At 36.8% G+C, this 12,239-nt stretch overlaps 1 protein-coding gene across 23 annotated transcripts in view; it reads right to left on the reverse strand.

Moving 5' to 3' along the window:
- Window positions 1-12,239, reverse strand: part of DLG1 (discs large MAGUK scaffold protein 1) — a 143,655-nt gene that overhangs the window by 69,516 nt on the left and 61,900 nt on the right. For 3 of the 23 annotated variants that reach the window (XM_027738114.2, XM_027738118.2, XM_027738117.2), the window contains exon 1: window positions 8,630-9,188. The exons of 18 other annotated variants lie outside the window; for them this stretch is intronic. In XM_027738114.2, coding sequence (XP_027593915.1) covers window positions 8,630-8,854 — 225 coding nt within the window. In that variant the 5' untranslated portion in view covers window positions 8,855-9,188. Of the gene's footprint in view, window positions 1-8,629; window positions 9,189-12,239 lie in introns of those variants that run through there. 2 more of the 23 variants (XM_027738115.2, XM_027738116.2) reach the window with 2 other exon arrangements.

Here is a 12,239-nt window from a genome sequence, read left to right on the forward strand (position 1 = left end):
ACATAGAGGATGAGAGCAAAGGCCCAAATGGTCAAGAATCTTACCTGCATTAAAAACTGACAGATGGGCAAGTAAGAATTAGACATATGCCCACTAATTTTCCCAGGAAACCATCTCAGAACCTGACAGTTAAGGTCTTCCTAAACCAATCTCTGTAATAGCCACATGCCACCTGCTCTTTGCAAATCCATTTAACTCCACTCTTAATTCATTCTCTGTTTGAACCTTCAAAAAGACCATTTTGTCCAGAGTGTTTTGTCAGTGACTTTCACAATTTTAGAAGAAATTTTACAGGACAATTGTGACAGATTTAGAATTAGAGAACTATAATAGAATTTCTATTTGAGAACCTTCTTAATTTCATTTTTATTTTATATGTCTATATCATATTCTCCCTCAGTTTTGCTTTTTTCTGGTTTATTTTTAAATTAATTGACCCTATAGATAACTAGATTATTCCTCTTAATACTTCACTACCCTTTTCCTTTTTACTTATGCTAAATCCTTTCTAAGACAAGGGAAACAGAACCCACACAAAATTCAAAATCCAGACAGACAATAAATGTAGTCAGATAATGTTCTGTTATTCTCTACTTCTTCTTTAATAATACCCAACATTTCATTTACCCTTTTCACTACTGCACAGTACTAAGGTGACATTTTCAGAGAACATGTCTGAAACATGTGACAACTCCAAAGCCTCTTTCTGGAAAGAAAATACTTCATTTTTAGCCTATCAGTATATGCACACATGCAGGATTATCCTTCTAACTCTGCTCTTCATTCAGTAGAGCATACCAGCTATTTTTGTGCCCTTTCACTTTTTTCTGCTATTCTCTGCAGTTAGTTTAGTTAACCTGAAAATAAAAATAAGTAATAAAAATGAAAAATACCGATCACATGCTTCTGGCTCAGAGCTTCCCCCTTATCATTCACAAATATGACCTTGGGGAATCCAGTCCCAGTTGAAGGGACCTGTTCTAATCACTTGAAAAATCTACAAAACATCCTTCCCCTTTATCTCATGGTACCATTATTTTATAAACAGACTTTGATCCAAGAACCATTTTTTCAAAGACTTCTGTAATTATAACAACCTTCTGATGACCAAACGTTCCCATGCAGATTTTGATCTACATGTTCCCTGTTTTCAGAGAAGTCTGGAGGATCTGCAAGTCCTTATTTTCCCTTTACAAAAACAAGCTGAATTATCTTCAAAATATCTGTTTATCCATCTACCTGTTAATTTGTTGTTAATAGTAAAGAATTTCCCAAAGTTTGTACAGTAAGGAAGTCAGACCTGCTCAGCTGTACAGAGAATACACAGCTCAGAGAGTACAGTTTAGCTCCTTTTAGAAAGGGCATCATATTTGCCTTTTTATTTTTCAATTTCTATTCTAGGAATACTCAGTTTAAACAAAAAGGTCACACACAACGTAACAGACAGTCCAGCCATGTTAAACACAAGTTTCTTAAGAAATCCTGAAAAAAATGTCATCTCCTATTGATCACCTGTGCCTCTTAACACACTCATCTAAATTCTATTGGCACCTGAATCTTATTATTTTTAATACAGTAAAATGAGTAATAGGAACTACTCTGAGCTCAAAGGTGGGACAGCCCCAGCTAGTTTTTTGCTTGGAGATATGCATCTACTTTGGCATTCCACACCTATCTGGGAATATAATCTGAGGTCTGTACTATCACCATCTTGATCAGCACAGTATTTCACAGGCAATTTGCATAGCCCTTGATTTAGCACCTAACACTGAAGTAGAAACTTTATTTGTCATTATGCTTTATACAGAGGAAATACTAATTTATTATCTGATTTGGCAGTTACATCATGTCCCACTAAGCTTTTAAAATGCTTATTATGTTAATATCATTCTTTAAAATTAAGTTTTCTATCTGACTTGGAATATAGATGCCATTTTCTACTAAGTAAACAATCTTTTTACTTTCTGAAATCTATCCCTATATATTTATAGTCTGTGATCATATCATCTCCTGACTTTCCTTAGAATCAACTAAGCAGAGGTTCTCAAATTTCTCCTTATAAACAGGTCTTCCTGGATACCATCTACAGTTATCATCCCTTTTCTAAACACTCCAAATTTATCAGATCCTTTCTCAGGACATGTTTTCAGACTGGTTACCATACATGCTACAGACAGAATCCAGAGTTTCCTTTCTCTCCCCTCGAAAAGCTGAGTCCCTTCTCACCTGCTACATCTAACTGGGTAGTCAGATACAGTTAGTTACCTAAGAAAAACAACTATAATTTACTTACTGAATTAAATTTGCTTTGAAGTAGAACTGTACTTCAGAAGCACAAGCAATCTTTGCTCCCCTCCCTACGCTCTTATGAAAACCAAACAGTATCACCTGGGAGGAACTTAACACAGGCTGCTCAACTGACTTCTACAGGCACCAGGCTTCAAAAAACAATTTTAATAAGCAAATACACACACTGTGAGGAGCACTGATAAAGAGAATAAAGGAGGAGAGGCTAGAGGACTCATCCAAAACATTTCCCACGGTATGGCAGTTTCCAGTAAATACCACGCAAAGCAGTGGGAAGAAATTGGAGATTCCATCAAAGAAAAGTCCTGTACTATACCTGCATCCCATAAAATATCTCAAGTCCTGTTAGAAGACTGACAACTCCATAGATACAAGTCTCCAATAATAACAATGCTACCAACTTCTATACAGTTTAAAAACCATTGGCAACTTAAAAAAAAAACCCAAGAAACACAAAAGACCCACAAACTTAAGATGACTACAAGGATATAAAAAAAATAATAAGCACTTCTATTTTACTAGTGTCCTGGTAAAATTTAAACTACTTTGTCCTGACTTTTTCTTTTTTCTATGAAAAGTATGTGTAAGGTGATCTGGTTTTATGAAAATCATTGCTTAGATATATCATTTCAAAAAAGAGACTGTTGTAAGGGACTAGAATATACAGAGGAAACAGTTTAATGGAGCAGACTGAAAATTCATAAATGCCAAGATCAGCTTACAAGAGAGACAAAATGAGTCATAAATGCCTGTTATCTGTCTGCAGAACACGTCAGCTCAACTACATCCTAATGTGCAGTTAAATGCCAACAAAAAGGAAAGAGCAGCAAATGCACATCAGAAACAAGCTGTGGAGCAAGGCTGATATATCAGAGAAGAGGGTTATAGGCAGTGAGATGGAATTCAATACTGACAACAAGTCACATGGAATAGCAATAAACGGCACAGAGACACCCTGAGGAATACCAAACTGGAAAACAAGTCCAGAAGCGCTCTGGTTGGTGGCAAAGGTTTTTTAAAATTATACAAGATAGACAAAAGGGAATCCTTGCCCTGCATTGGCTGCAGTCCCTCACAGTGCTTTTTTCATACTGAGCCTTGTGTGTATGTGTGCACAAAAACTTGGTATATGGAAGGCAACTTTAAGTCTTTCAAAAGGCAAGTGCCAGAACTGCACCAGTTTTGGGATTCTTGACAGTTTCTTAGGGGACAAAACCACCATGTGATCATATGGCCACACTATGAGCTGGGTATAAACTAGAAGATTTAAGTTGCACAACACATGATACCATGTCAGCTCCCAAACATGGATGCAGATCATTCTAAAAGAAAAAAATATCTAGAAGACTTTTGTTTAAAAACATTTAAGAAGTTGAATTAAATTTTTCAAAGTAAAAGAAACATCCAGTGCATTCTTAATCATAATTGAGACTGCTCTTGATGTTGTAGACCAAAAGATAAGAACAGAAAGATGATAGTTTTCACTTTATGTTCAGTGGTTCTGTCAGACAGTAATTTAGTTAATAATTGTATTAACTGAAACACGTACAGCAGCTTTGGCAGTAAAACAGAAATACTATCCCACAAGAGCAGTGCTGGAGCTGGTCAGTGAGCTGACAGCTGGTGAAAGACAGACTGGCCTTTCAAAACACTTTGTCAATCAATACAAGCCTCGACTGAGAGGGCAACTATCACAATATAAAATAAATTAGCAAAGTTATATAACAGCCCCAAAGAGTCCTACCTCTTTCACAGGCTTCCATGCACTTGGCTTCATACAGCAAGACCCTGTTAGTCCAAGGGGGTTATTAGTTGAAGACAATGGATTAAGACGGGATCCAGTGTCTGCCTTGCCTGAAGATTCAGAGTCTTGGGCACAGTGCAGACAGAAAGCCCCTGTAGTAGCAGCAGTACTCCAAAAACAAAAAATTCTGTGTCTCTTTCTTCTTTGCTTACCAGATTTCTGACTCATTCTAGAGAAAGCAATTTTCTTGTGTTACAACAACAGAGAAATACGAAGAAATTCTGTTATCAACTCTGAGCGAGAGAGAGCTGTGAAGGAACAGGTGAGAGAAAGTGGAACCCTAACCCCCTGTGGCAGGAAGCAGAGCCTGCAGGCAGCTGGAGCACCCGTTCAGCGCTTATCACCACGGCAGGTGATTAACTGAGGTAACAAACTGCACATGCCAACACTGCAGCCACACACAGGGGCTGGGGAAGGAAGCAGCACAGCCCAGTCCAGTACAGGACGACTGCTTGACTTCAGGAGAAGAGGACCATTGCCTACAGCAGGGGACCAGCAAGATCCTAACAAAACCTACATGACATTACAGAAGTCATGTCAGGTATTCTTGAGATTTATTGATAGTGATATTAATATGACTTTAAAACTGCATGTCTCTAAAACTTCAAGGAAACTTCACAGTCTTGAGAAGTTTCCATCTCTATTGTACACAGAAAATCTTTACAAAATGAATCAAAGGTTCCAGAGACAGTCCCTTAATGCTCAAGCTTAAATTATAAAGAATTTCCTACTTTTTAGCCTATTGATTAGAACACACATGAATGCATTTCTCTTCAGGAATAAATTCATACCATTTTTCTCTCTGCTACAATGCCATCTTATGGAAATGCAACCAGTTGGAGGAACTAAGATTTGCAAAATAAATTCATGCTTTTACAAATGTGTGATATTACATAGTTAAAATCAAGAAAACTCATGTTCACATTTCAGAAAGTGCTTTCTTATAGTAGAAATCATCCAAAGCACATACTATTTCAAGCTGCTTTCTCACGTGTTCATCACAATATTAGCTGCAATATATAAACACTTAAGTATACCAAAATATAGAAAGGATTATAAATAACACTCTAAAAAAATCAGTTTTTGCAAGAAGTGCAATAAGAGGGATTAAGCTAGACACTTGACTTTTTTTTAATCGTTATCTTTTTAATGTATCTTATAATACCTCTATGTTGTTGTCTGATTAGACTTAGCATTTTGTACATGCTAGAACTATGTCCATTATTTTAAGTGACTTTGAAAGCAACAGACTAGGACTAATTATACAGTAAAACTTTCATCAAGATTTTAAAGGGAAGATACACAAATTTGAGAAATGACTGGGTTCAAAAAGCTCACAAAAGCAGTTGATAGGCTCCGAAATTTAAAGGTAAGTTTTTGAAATGGATAAGTGGAGTTACAAGGGGGTTTCTGTTCCACTCCTTCTCTTTCCTAAAAGATGTCCTAGAAAATAGAAGTACAGATTAGCAGAGCATATTCAAAGAGCTAAATAATTTTCCAGTATCCAATGCTGGAAGCAGATCATACTCAGTGACAAGCCAAGAATAACCTCAATGCATTGCTGTTGGAACCTGTTTAACGACCTGAGTTTCAGACAAATCAGCTTCTGGTTCTGGGGCACAACATGGGCCAAATACTGCCAACAGTTAAAATGCTTTCTGAGATGTGATAGCTGCATTCACTGTGAGAAATAAGAGCTTCTGAGAGCTTTGGAAAGGCTTTGGGGGAAAGCAGTGCCCTGGATACAGCTATCTTCATTGATGCAAAATGCATATCTCTGGATAGAGCAGCACTTCAAATTATCCTGTATTTTTCATTTGCATAACCACATATTTACTAAGCTCATGGCATAGTTATTCACCCTTTTGAATATAAATTTGCCATCTGTTTGGTTTTATCCTTATCTTCCATTTTATACCACAGGGTTGGCTTTTACTATAGAAATTAATAAATTTGCTGACAAAAATTCAAAGACCAACTTCTAATCAAGTTCCTTAATTCTTCTACTTAACTAACTCCTCTTCACAGAGAATGAGGAGGAAGAAGGAAGAAACAATAAAGGCCTTGAACTCCTGAGCATGTTAAATCAGCTCCCCATACTGCTAAAGGAGACTGGTGTCACCATGCATTTGGGTACACACACATTCTTCTGGGCACAGACCAAGCAAAAAGTAATCCTAATATATCCACCATCAACTTCATCCTTGCTTCTTTAAGGGTACAGAATCCTCCACTCAAAAAATACCCTACTCCAAAATCCAAAGTCCTTTGACCCCCCCTTGCTGGGCAAGGGTGACCCATGCAGGTCCCAGAGAAGGACAGGCATGTGCAGCCCCATCCCCAGGAGCTGTTTCCCTTTCACTGGTAATGGAGAGAACTAAGCAAGTATGACCATTCCATGCCATCCAAGAAAGCCAAGAAAATGAAGGGACAGCTAAAACTGGGGGCTTTGTAGCAGAGTCACAGGGGAAGCAGGAGACAAGGACTTTAAACCCCATCAGATTGATTTTGTATCAGTTAAAAACCATGATGTCACAACAATGAATAAAGCCCACGATCACAAGCAGAATTTCAATAGACCAGGTTAGAGAAGTACCTCACATCTAATTATTTATTTGGACTCTGCAAAAGTGATTATATTCAAATGATGGGGACATATCTTACATGAACAAATAAAAGACATCAAGAATTTTCAGAATATTACAACACAGAACACAAACTGACAAGAACTGAAAACCAAAACTGCACCACAGTGAACAATCTCCAAATGCCTTTTTCTCTCCCTGAGGCTAAAACAGCTGCAATGGGAGGATAAGGTATGAGCACAGTACAGCATCTTTCCAGAGGAAGTGGCTTAAGCTCTTATGTTTTCAGTGCATTACTTCTGAATATGCTCATTAAAGTTTTTTTAACAACCACTTCAAAATATTTTATGTTTTTTCCCCTCCTTCTGGCCATGAACATGTATAAGTAGTTCTTTTTAACAAGAGAACTGTCAGAGTTATGAAAATATTTGGCAGGCTTTCACAGAGGTAAACAATCTTTTTCATAGCAGAAAAATAGAACAAACACTGGGATATTTACAGAATCACAGCTTCACTTTGAAGGGATCTCAGGATCTTTATCTGGCCCAACCTTCACTCAAAGCAGAGACTACTCTATATTTTATTTATCAGCAAATTTCTAGGCCTGACTAGTCAGTCCAATTGCAAGTTTCAAGGATTCTAACATTACTTCTTCAAGCATTAAACAAATAAGAGTAACTATAATATTTATTCAAGAGGTTACTCCTGTATATTTTTACTAAAAAAATTAACAGTACTTAAAAGCTATTATGTCTACCTAATGCATCCCTTCCAGTTGTATAATGACTCATTAGAGAAAGTACAGGATCTGTCTTCCACGTCATGTACATTTGCAACAAGAAAGTGAAAATCCCAGTCTACATTCTCCTATTCATTGTTTACTCCAAATTAATAAGCAAAAACCAGGTAACAATAAACAGACTTCAGAGGAAGTGCCAGTTTATCATCTTTGAAACAGCTGGCAACAGATACGAATTAATCTAACAAAATTACAGTGTCTGAGGATAACAAATTTTCCTTTTTTTTTAATTTTGCCTTTTTTTATAAGTTTCTGTAGTATTTCAGGTTAAATGACATTCTGACTAATGATGAATTTCACCTGACAGTAAGCCAAACAAATCTAATCTCATGTTTTTAAATAATACTGACATCTCAGCATTGTTCCATAGATCCTTCTTTGTCATATTATCCAGAGAAACAAATGCAAATAAGTTTTAACTCCTCTCAGTATCAACCTTAAGAACTCAAAGTCATACGCTTAAGACCTAGCTTGCTTGTTTTTACCTGGCTTTTAATGATTAATACAAACATCACTTAGAGCAGAGAGACAGTGAAGTTGAAAAATGCCATGTTTTTCTTACAGACTGCACTATTAAATATACATTCTGTATGTAAGGAAGGCATTCTTTCATCTCATTTATGGATTATTAGCAGCCAAAAAACCTAGAAAGCTGTTACAGACTAGAATTTTATATGCTACCTAGAGTTAAGGTTTTAAATTATTTAATCCTTTAGATACAATTTCTTAACCATTAAATACATATTCCTTATTTCATTTGACAACTTACTAGAGCTATAAATTGATATTCCTTAACTACGCTATTCCCCTCCAGAGCCAGGCAGGAGAATGCAAAGTACATTTTTTAATATTTCACTATTTCATTAAAATAGCCCATATTTAAAGTTGCCGGAGGTTCATCACTTGCAAAATAACTTAAATAAGAACCAGATCTCATTTAGTGTTTCCATTTTCATGCCTTAATGCTAGAAATTATACAGAGCCCTGTAAAACACGAAAATGAAAGCAGACAGAAAACACCATTCATAAATAAGAGATTATCTGAAATCATGCATATATAAATAATTGCTATTTCTGACTAGCGAGTAAGCAGAAAACATGCAGACACAATCACTTGAACAAGTGGCACATTACCTGGGTGGAGCTGGCAGCAACAGAAATGCAGTCAATGAATCCATGTCTCCGAGTGAAAAATGCCACTATCTGCTGCCACCGGGAAGGCTCATTCCGTAACTCATCTGTTGAGCCTTTCTTTGCCCACTGCTTCTGTTTGGGGCCTACAGAGCTGTGGCTTGAGCCAGTGTTGCCTCGACTGGCACGAGAATAGAGGAGTGTGTTATTTCCGAAAATGTAATTCATCTCTGCAGCTCTGCAGGTGGTTGCCAGGCAGTCTTAATTCCCTACCAGCTGCTGAGTGGTGAATGAGCAGGAAAAAAAAAAATGCAGATAGAATTACAGCAGCATCATTTACTAACCAGGAAAACAAAATTCTTGCTGGCTGATGGTATTTTTCTTCCAAGGCTTTCCACCCTTTACATTCCCTCTCTATCTCTGATTACAATAATGAGTATAATCTTGAGCAATTTGGAGGAAAAAAAGAAAATAAAAAAAAGAAAAGAAAAGGTTTTCCTTATTTTTCCTTTTCGGAACCCACAGGATGAAAATCTTGCTTTCTCTTCCTAGCTGACAACAGATATTTAAGGGAAACTGGGTAGCAGGTACTGTACAACGTTCTAAATTCACAGCTATGAGGATGGTGGTGGATGATAACAGCTACTGGGTGGAGAAAGCACGGATCAAAAATAACCAAGTTTCAATCACTGCCTGTAGAAAGATCCAATAGCATCTTTTCACTTCCTTGCTTGCATAAATTATGAACCCGAAGCAAACAAAACAGGGAGCACACAGCGTAACTGCACTTGTTCACTGATTCTGTCTTTCTGAAAACATTCCACAGAGCAAGAGACTTTAACACCATGTTCAAAGCAAGTATTTAAGAACGAACTGTTCACTGGTTTCTTCTTGGTTTTCCTCCTTCTTTAGTGCATAAAGTAACTATAGAGGGAGGGAATTACAGTCATTTTGTGTTGGGTATCAAAGGATGTCTAGTGAGGTTGTTCAGCTGTGGGTTTGGTTTTCTTAATCAGCATGAAGATTAGAGAAACTAAGATAAAACACTGCAAGTGCACACTGTTGTTCTTAGTCTGTAAATAACGTGTCTTGTTTGTAACCCCTATTTCCAAATTTCTGTGACTACTATTATGAAAACAATAAATATACATATTTATTGAGACCCAACATTATTTCTCAAAAGTACAAGAGTACTTAAAAAATGAAAAATTCTTACTATTCAGTAACGACTTTTCAGTAAGATTATTCTGCTTTCCCATGCACATGACAAGTATTACTGCTACAGCTGTGCATGTTCTCTGCTCTCTTCACAGTAAAAAAGAATTCAGAATAATTATCTAAACGATTACATGGAATCCAAGTTACCTTACAGAACTCACTATTCAAATTTTTATAGCCAACTATTTAAAAAAAATCCTCCAGCTCACATCAGAGAGAGGACTAATGAAATCAGTGAGGTGTCAAGGCTTTCAGTACAAGCTCGCCTCTGGAAAGCCAACACAAAGTTACCAAAACTATTTGTGGCATATTTCTATGGTCATAATCACTGCACCAGGGCAAACATTTTAAAAAAGTAGCAAACTCTCCACATGATGAACAAAGGCAGAAAAATTCCTTAAAACGCTGCCACAACTTACAACCTCAAAATTCTAATTCTGTCTGATGTGCATTTTAGTGCAGATTACCAAATTCCTCAACATACTTTTTGGGGTGCAATATAATCTTCTGCTTAACAAATTCTTACTGACAGCTGCCCTATTCTGTGTAACAGTTTCTTCCTAAGAGCTTATATTACGAGCAGAAATAATAAGTACATTAATTGAAATGTGCCATAGTAAGATCAATGCACCATTTACTTCTAGTCACTAGTACAGCTCAATAACAAACCACATGCCAATATTCTGAGCACACCTTTCAGACAGACTTTATTAATATTTATAAAATACAATGGCTTATCAGTGCAAGTCATATGAAACTCAGTCTGACTCGTGCAGTGTCCTCAAAGCTATGAACATAAGATAGATAATGGAGGTAAAGAAATGCCTGAGACACAGTAGGTACAATGATCCTTTCAAATGGACAAGCTTTTTATAATGAAAATTCTTTTCACAGGAAGACTGCAGCCCTACTTGAGCCCTACCTTTTTCCAGACACAAAGAAAATACCTAGTCTGAAAAGTGCCATGAATTTATTACTGGAGGAATTGATTAATCCCTGGCTATGATTGAAGATGTTTGGAACAAGCTACAAATTACATGCTTTGAGTTCCACGTCTTTTTATAAAGAGTCAAGGTGAAAATACTTTATCTTTTTCTACTATGGCCTTGAATGTCAACACTGCTATACATTTTATTAAATACCTTAGAGCACAAGAATTAGTATAACTTTAAAAAAAACTTCAAGAACTCATTTCTCTCTTTCTCCAAAGGCTCCAAACGGAGAGTCACATGGAAGAATATTGTTTAAAATTCTGAAAGGCAGTACCACAATACATGGACAAGCAATGTACCAAGTACATATTTTTCTTGCTATTTTATCAGTCTGTTTGAAGATAGGAGAGTTTTGCTGTGTTTCTTTCAAAGATGATTCCCACCCAGCCACTGATCAACTACAGCATCACTGACAAAATATTTTAGAAATCAGCACTTCAGGAAAGCATCATATGCACAAAAAAAACTTCCTGAAAATGAAGCAATGATGCTTTAATTTCAGTGGAGATAGAAATCCAGAAAAGTACTTAGGGAAGAGGTTATGCAATCCTGCTGGTGATGCAAGACAGCAATCTGTGTCACCTACACTCCATATGGATGGGAATGATAGCGAGCAAGATTTGCTGACGCCTAAGCAGATACAGTTACAGTTATTTGTAGAAGGAGCCTGTACTGTGGGGATGAGACAAACCCTGATTTTTACAATTCACAGAGCAACCTGAAGATAAAGGCAAGGCATAGCTCTAGAGATGGCACAATATCAGGATAACACAAAGGAGTCCAGATTGGAAGACTGGTCACTTGTACAGTTGACAAAAAAGGAGGCAGTAAAAACAAAGGGCTCATTTCAGTCAAAGAGCATTTCAACAGAGGGTCAAACACCTACAGGGAAAAACTGGACAAAGTTCTATTTGGACAGAAAAGGGAATATCCAGAAAAAGGAGAATCATCAACACAGATGCAGCAGCTGGAATTGCATCTGTGAGTGACTGCCTTCAGAGTCAAGAGGTACAACAAGGAGGCTCATCAGGGAACCTTAGGAAGCCCTAAAAGGAGCATAGAGCTTCCATTATCCATTTTTCATATTCTGGATATTGAACTGATGGTGATAAAATTAAAGACAAAGCAAACAAAAAAATGCCACATGCCAAAACAAAATAAACAAAAAACTCCAACTATTTACTGCAAGGCAGGAACTGAGAATTTGAAGATTCGGAAGGGGGAAAAAAAAAATCAAACACATGAAGAATCCTACCCCAAAACAAAACATCACACAGTAAAGATTTCTACATCAGTATATGTACCTTTGTACAACTTGATAAATTTACTGCAAAATTCACCTGCATTTCTAGTGGCTGCAGAGTAACATTATTTGTTCTCTGGCCAATTAACAAGATACAGTA

Source organism: Pipra filicauda, unplaced genomic scaffold (genome assembly GCF_003945595.2).
Source record: "Pipra filicauda isolate LSUMZ 115617 unplaced genomic scaffold, ASM394559v2 scaffold206_size1356665_pilon, whole genome shotgun sequence".
Lineage (NCBI taxonomy): Eukaryota > Metazoa > Chordata > Aves > Passeriformes > Pipridae > Pipra > Pipra filicauda.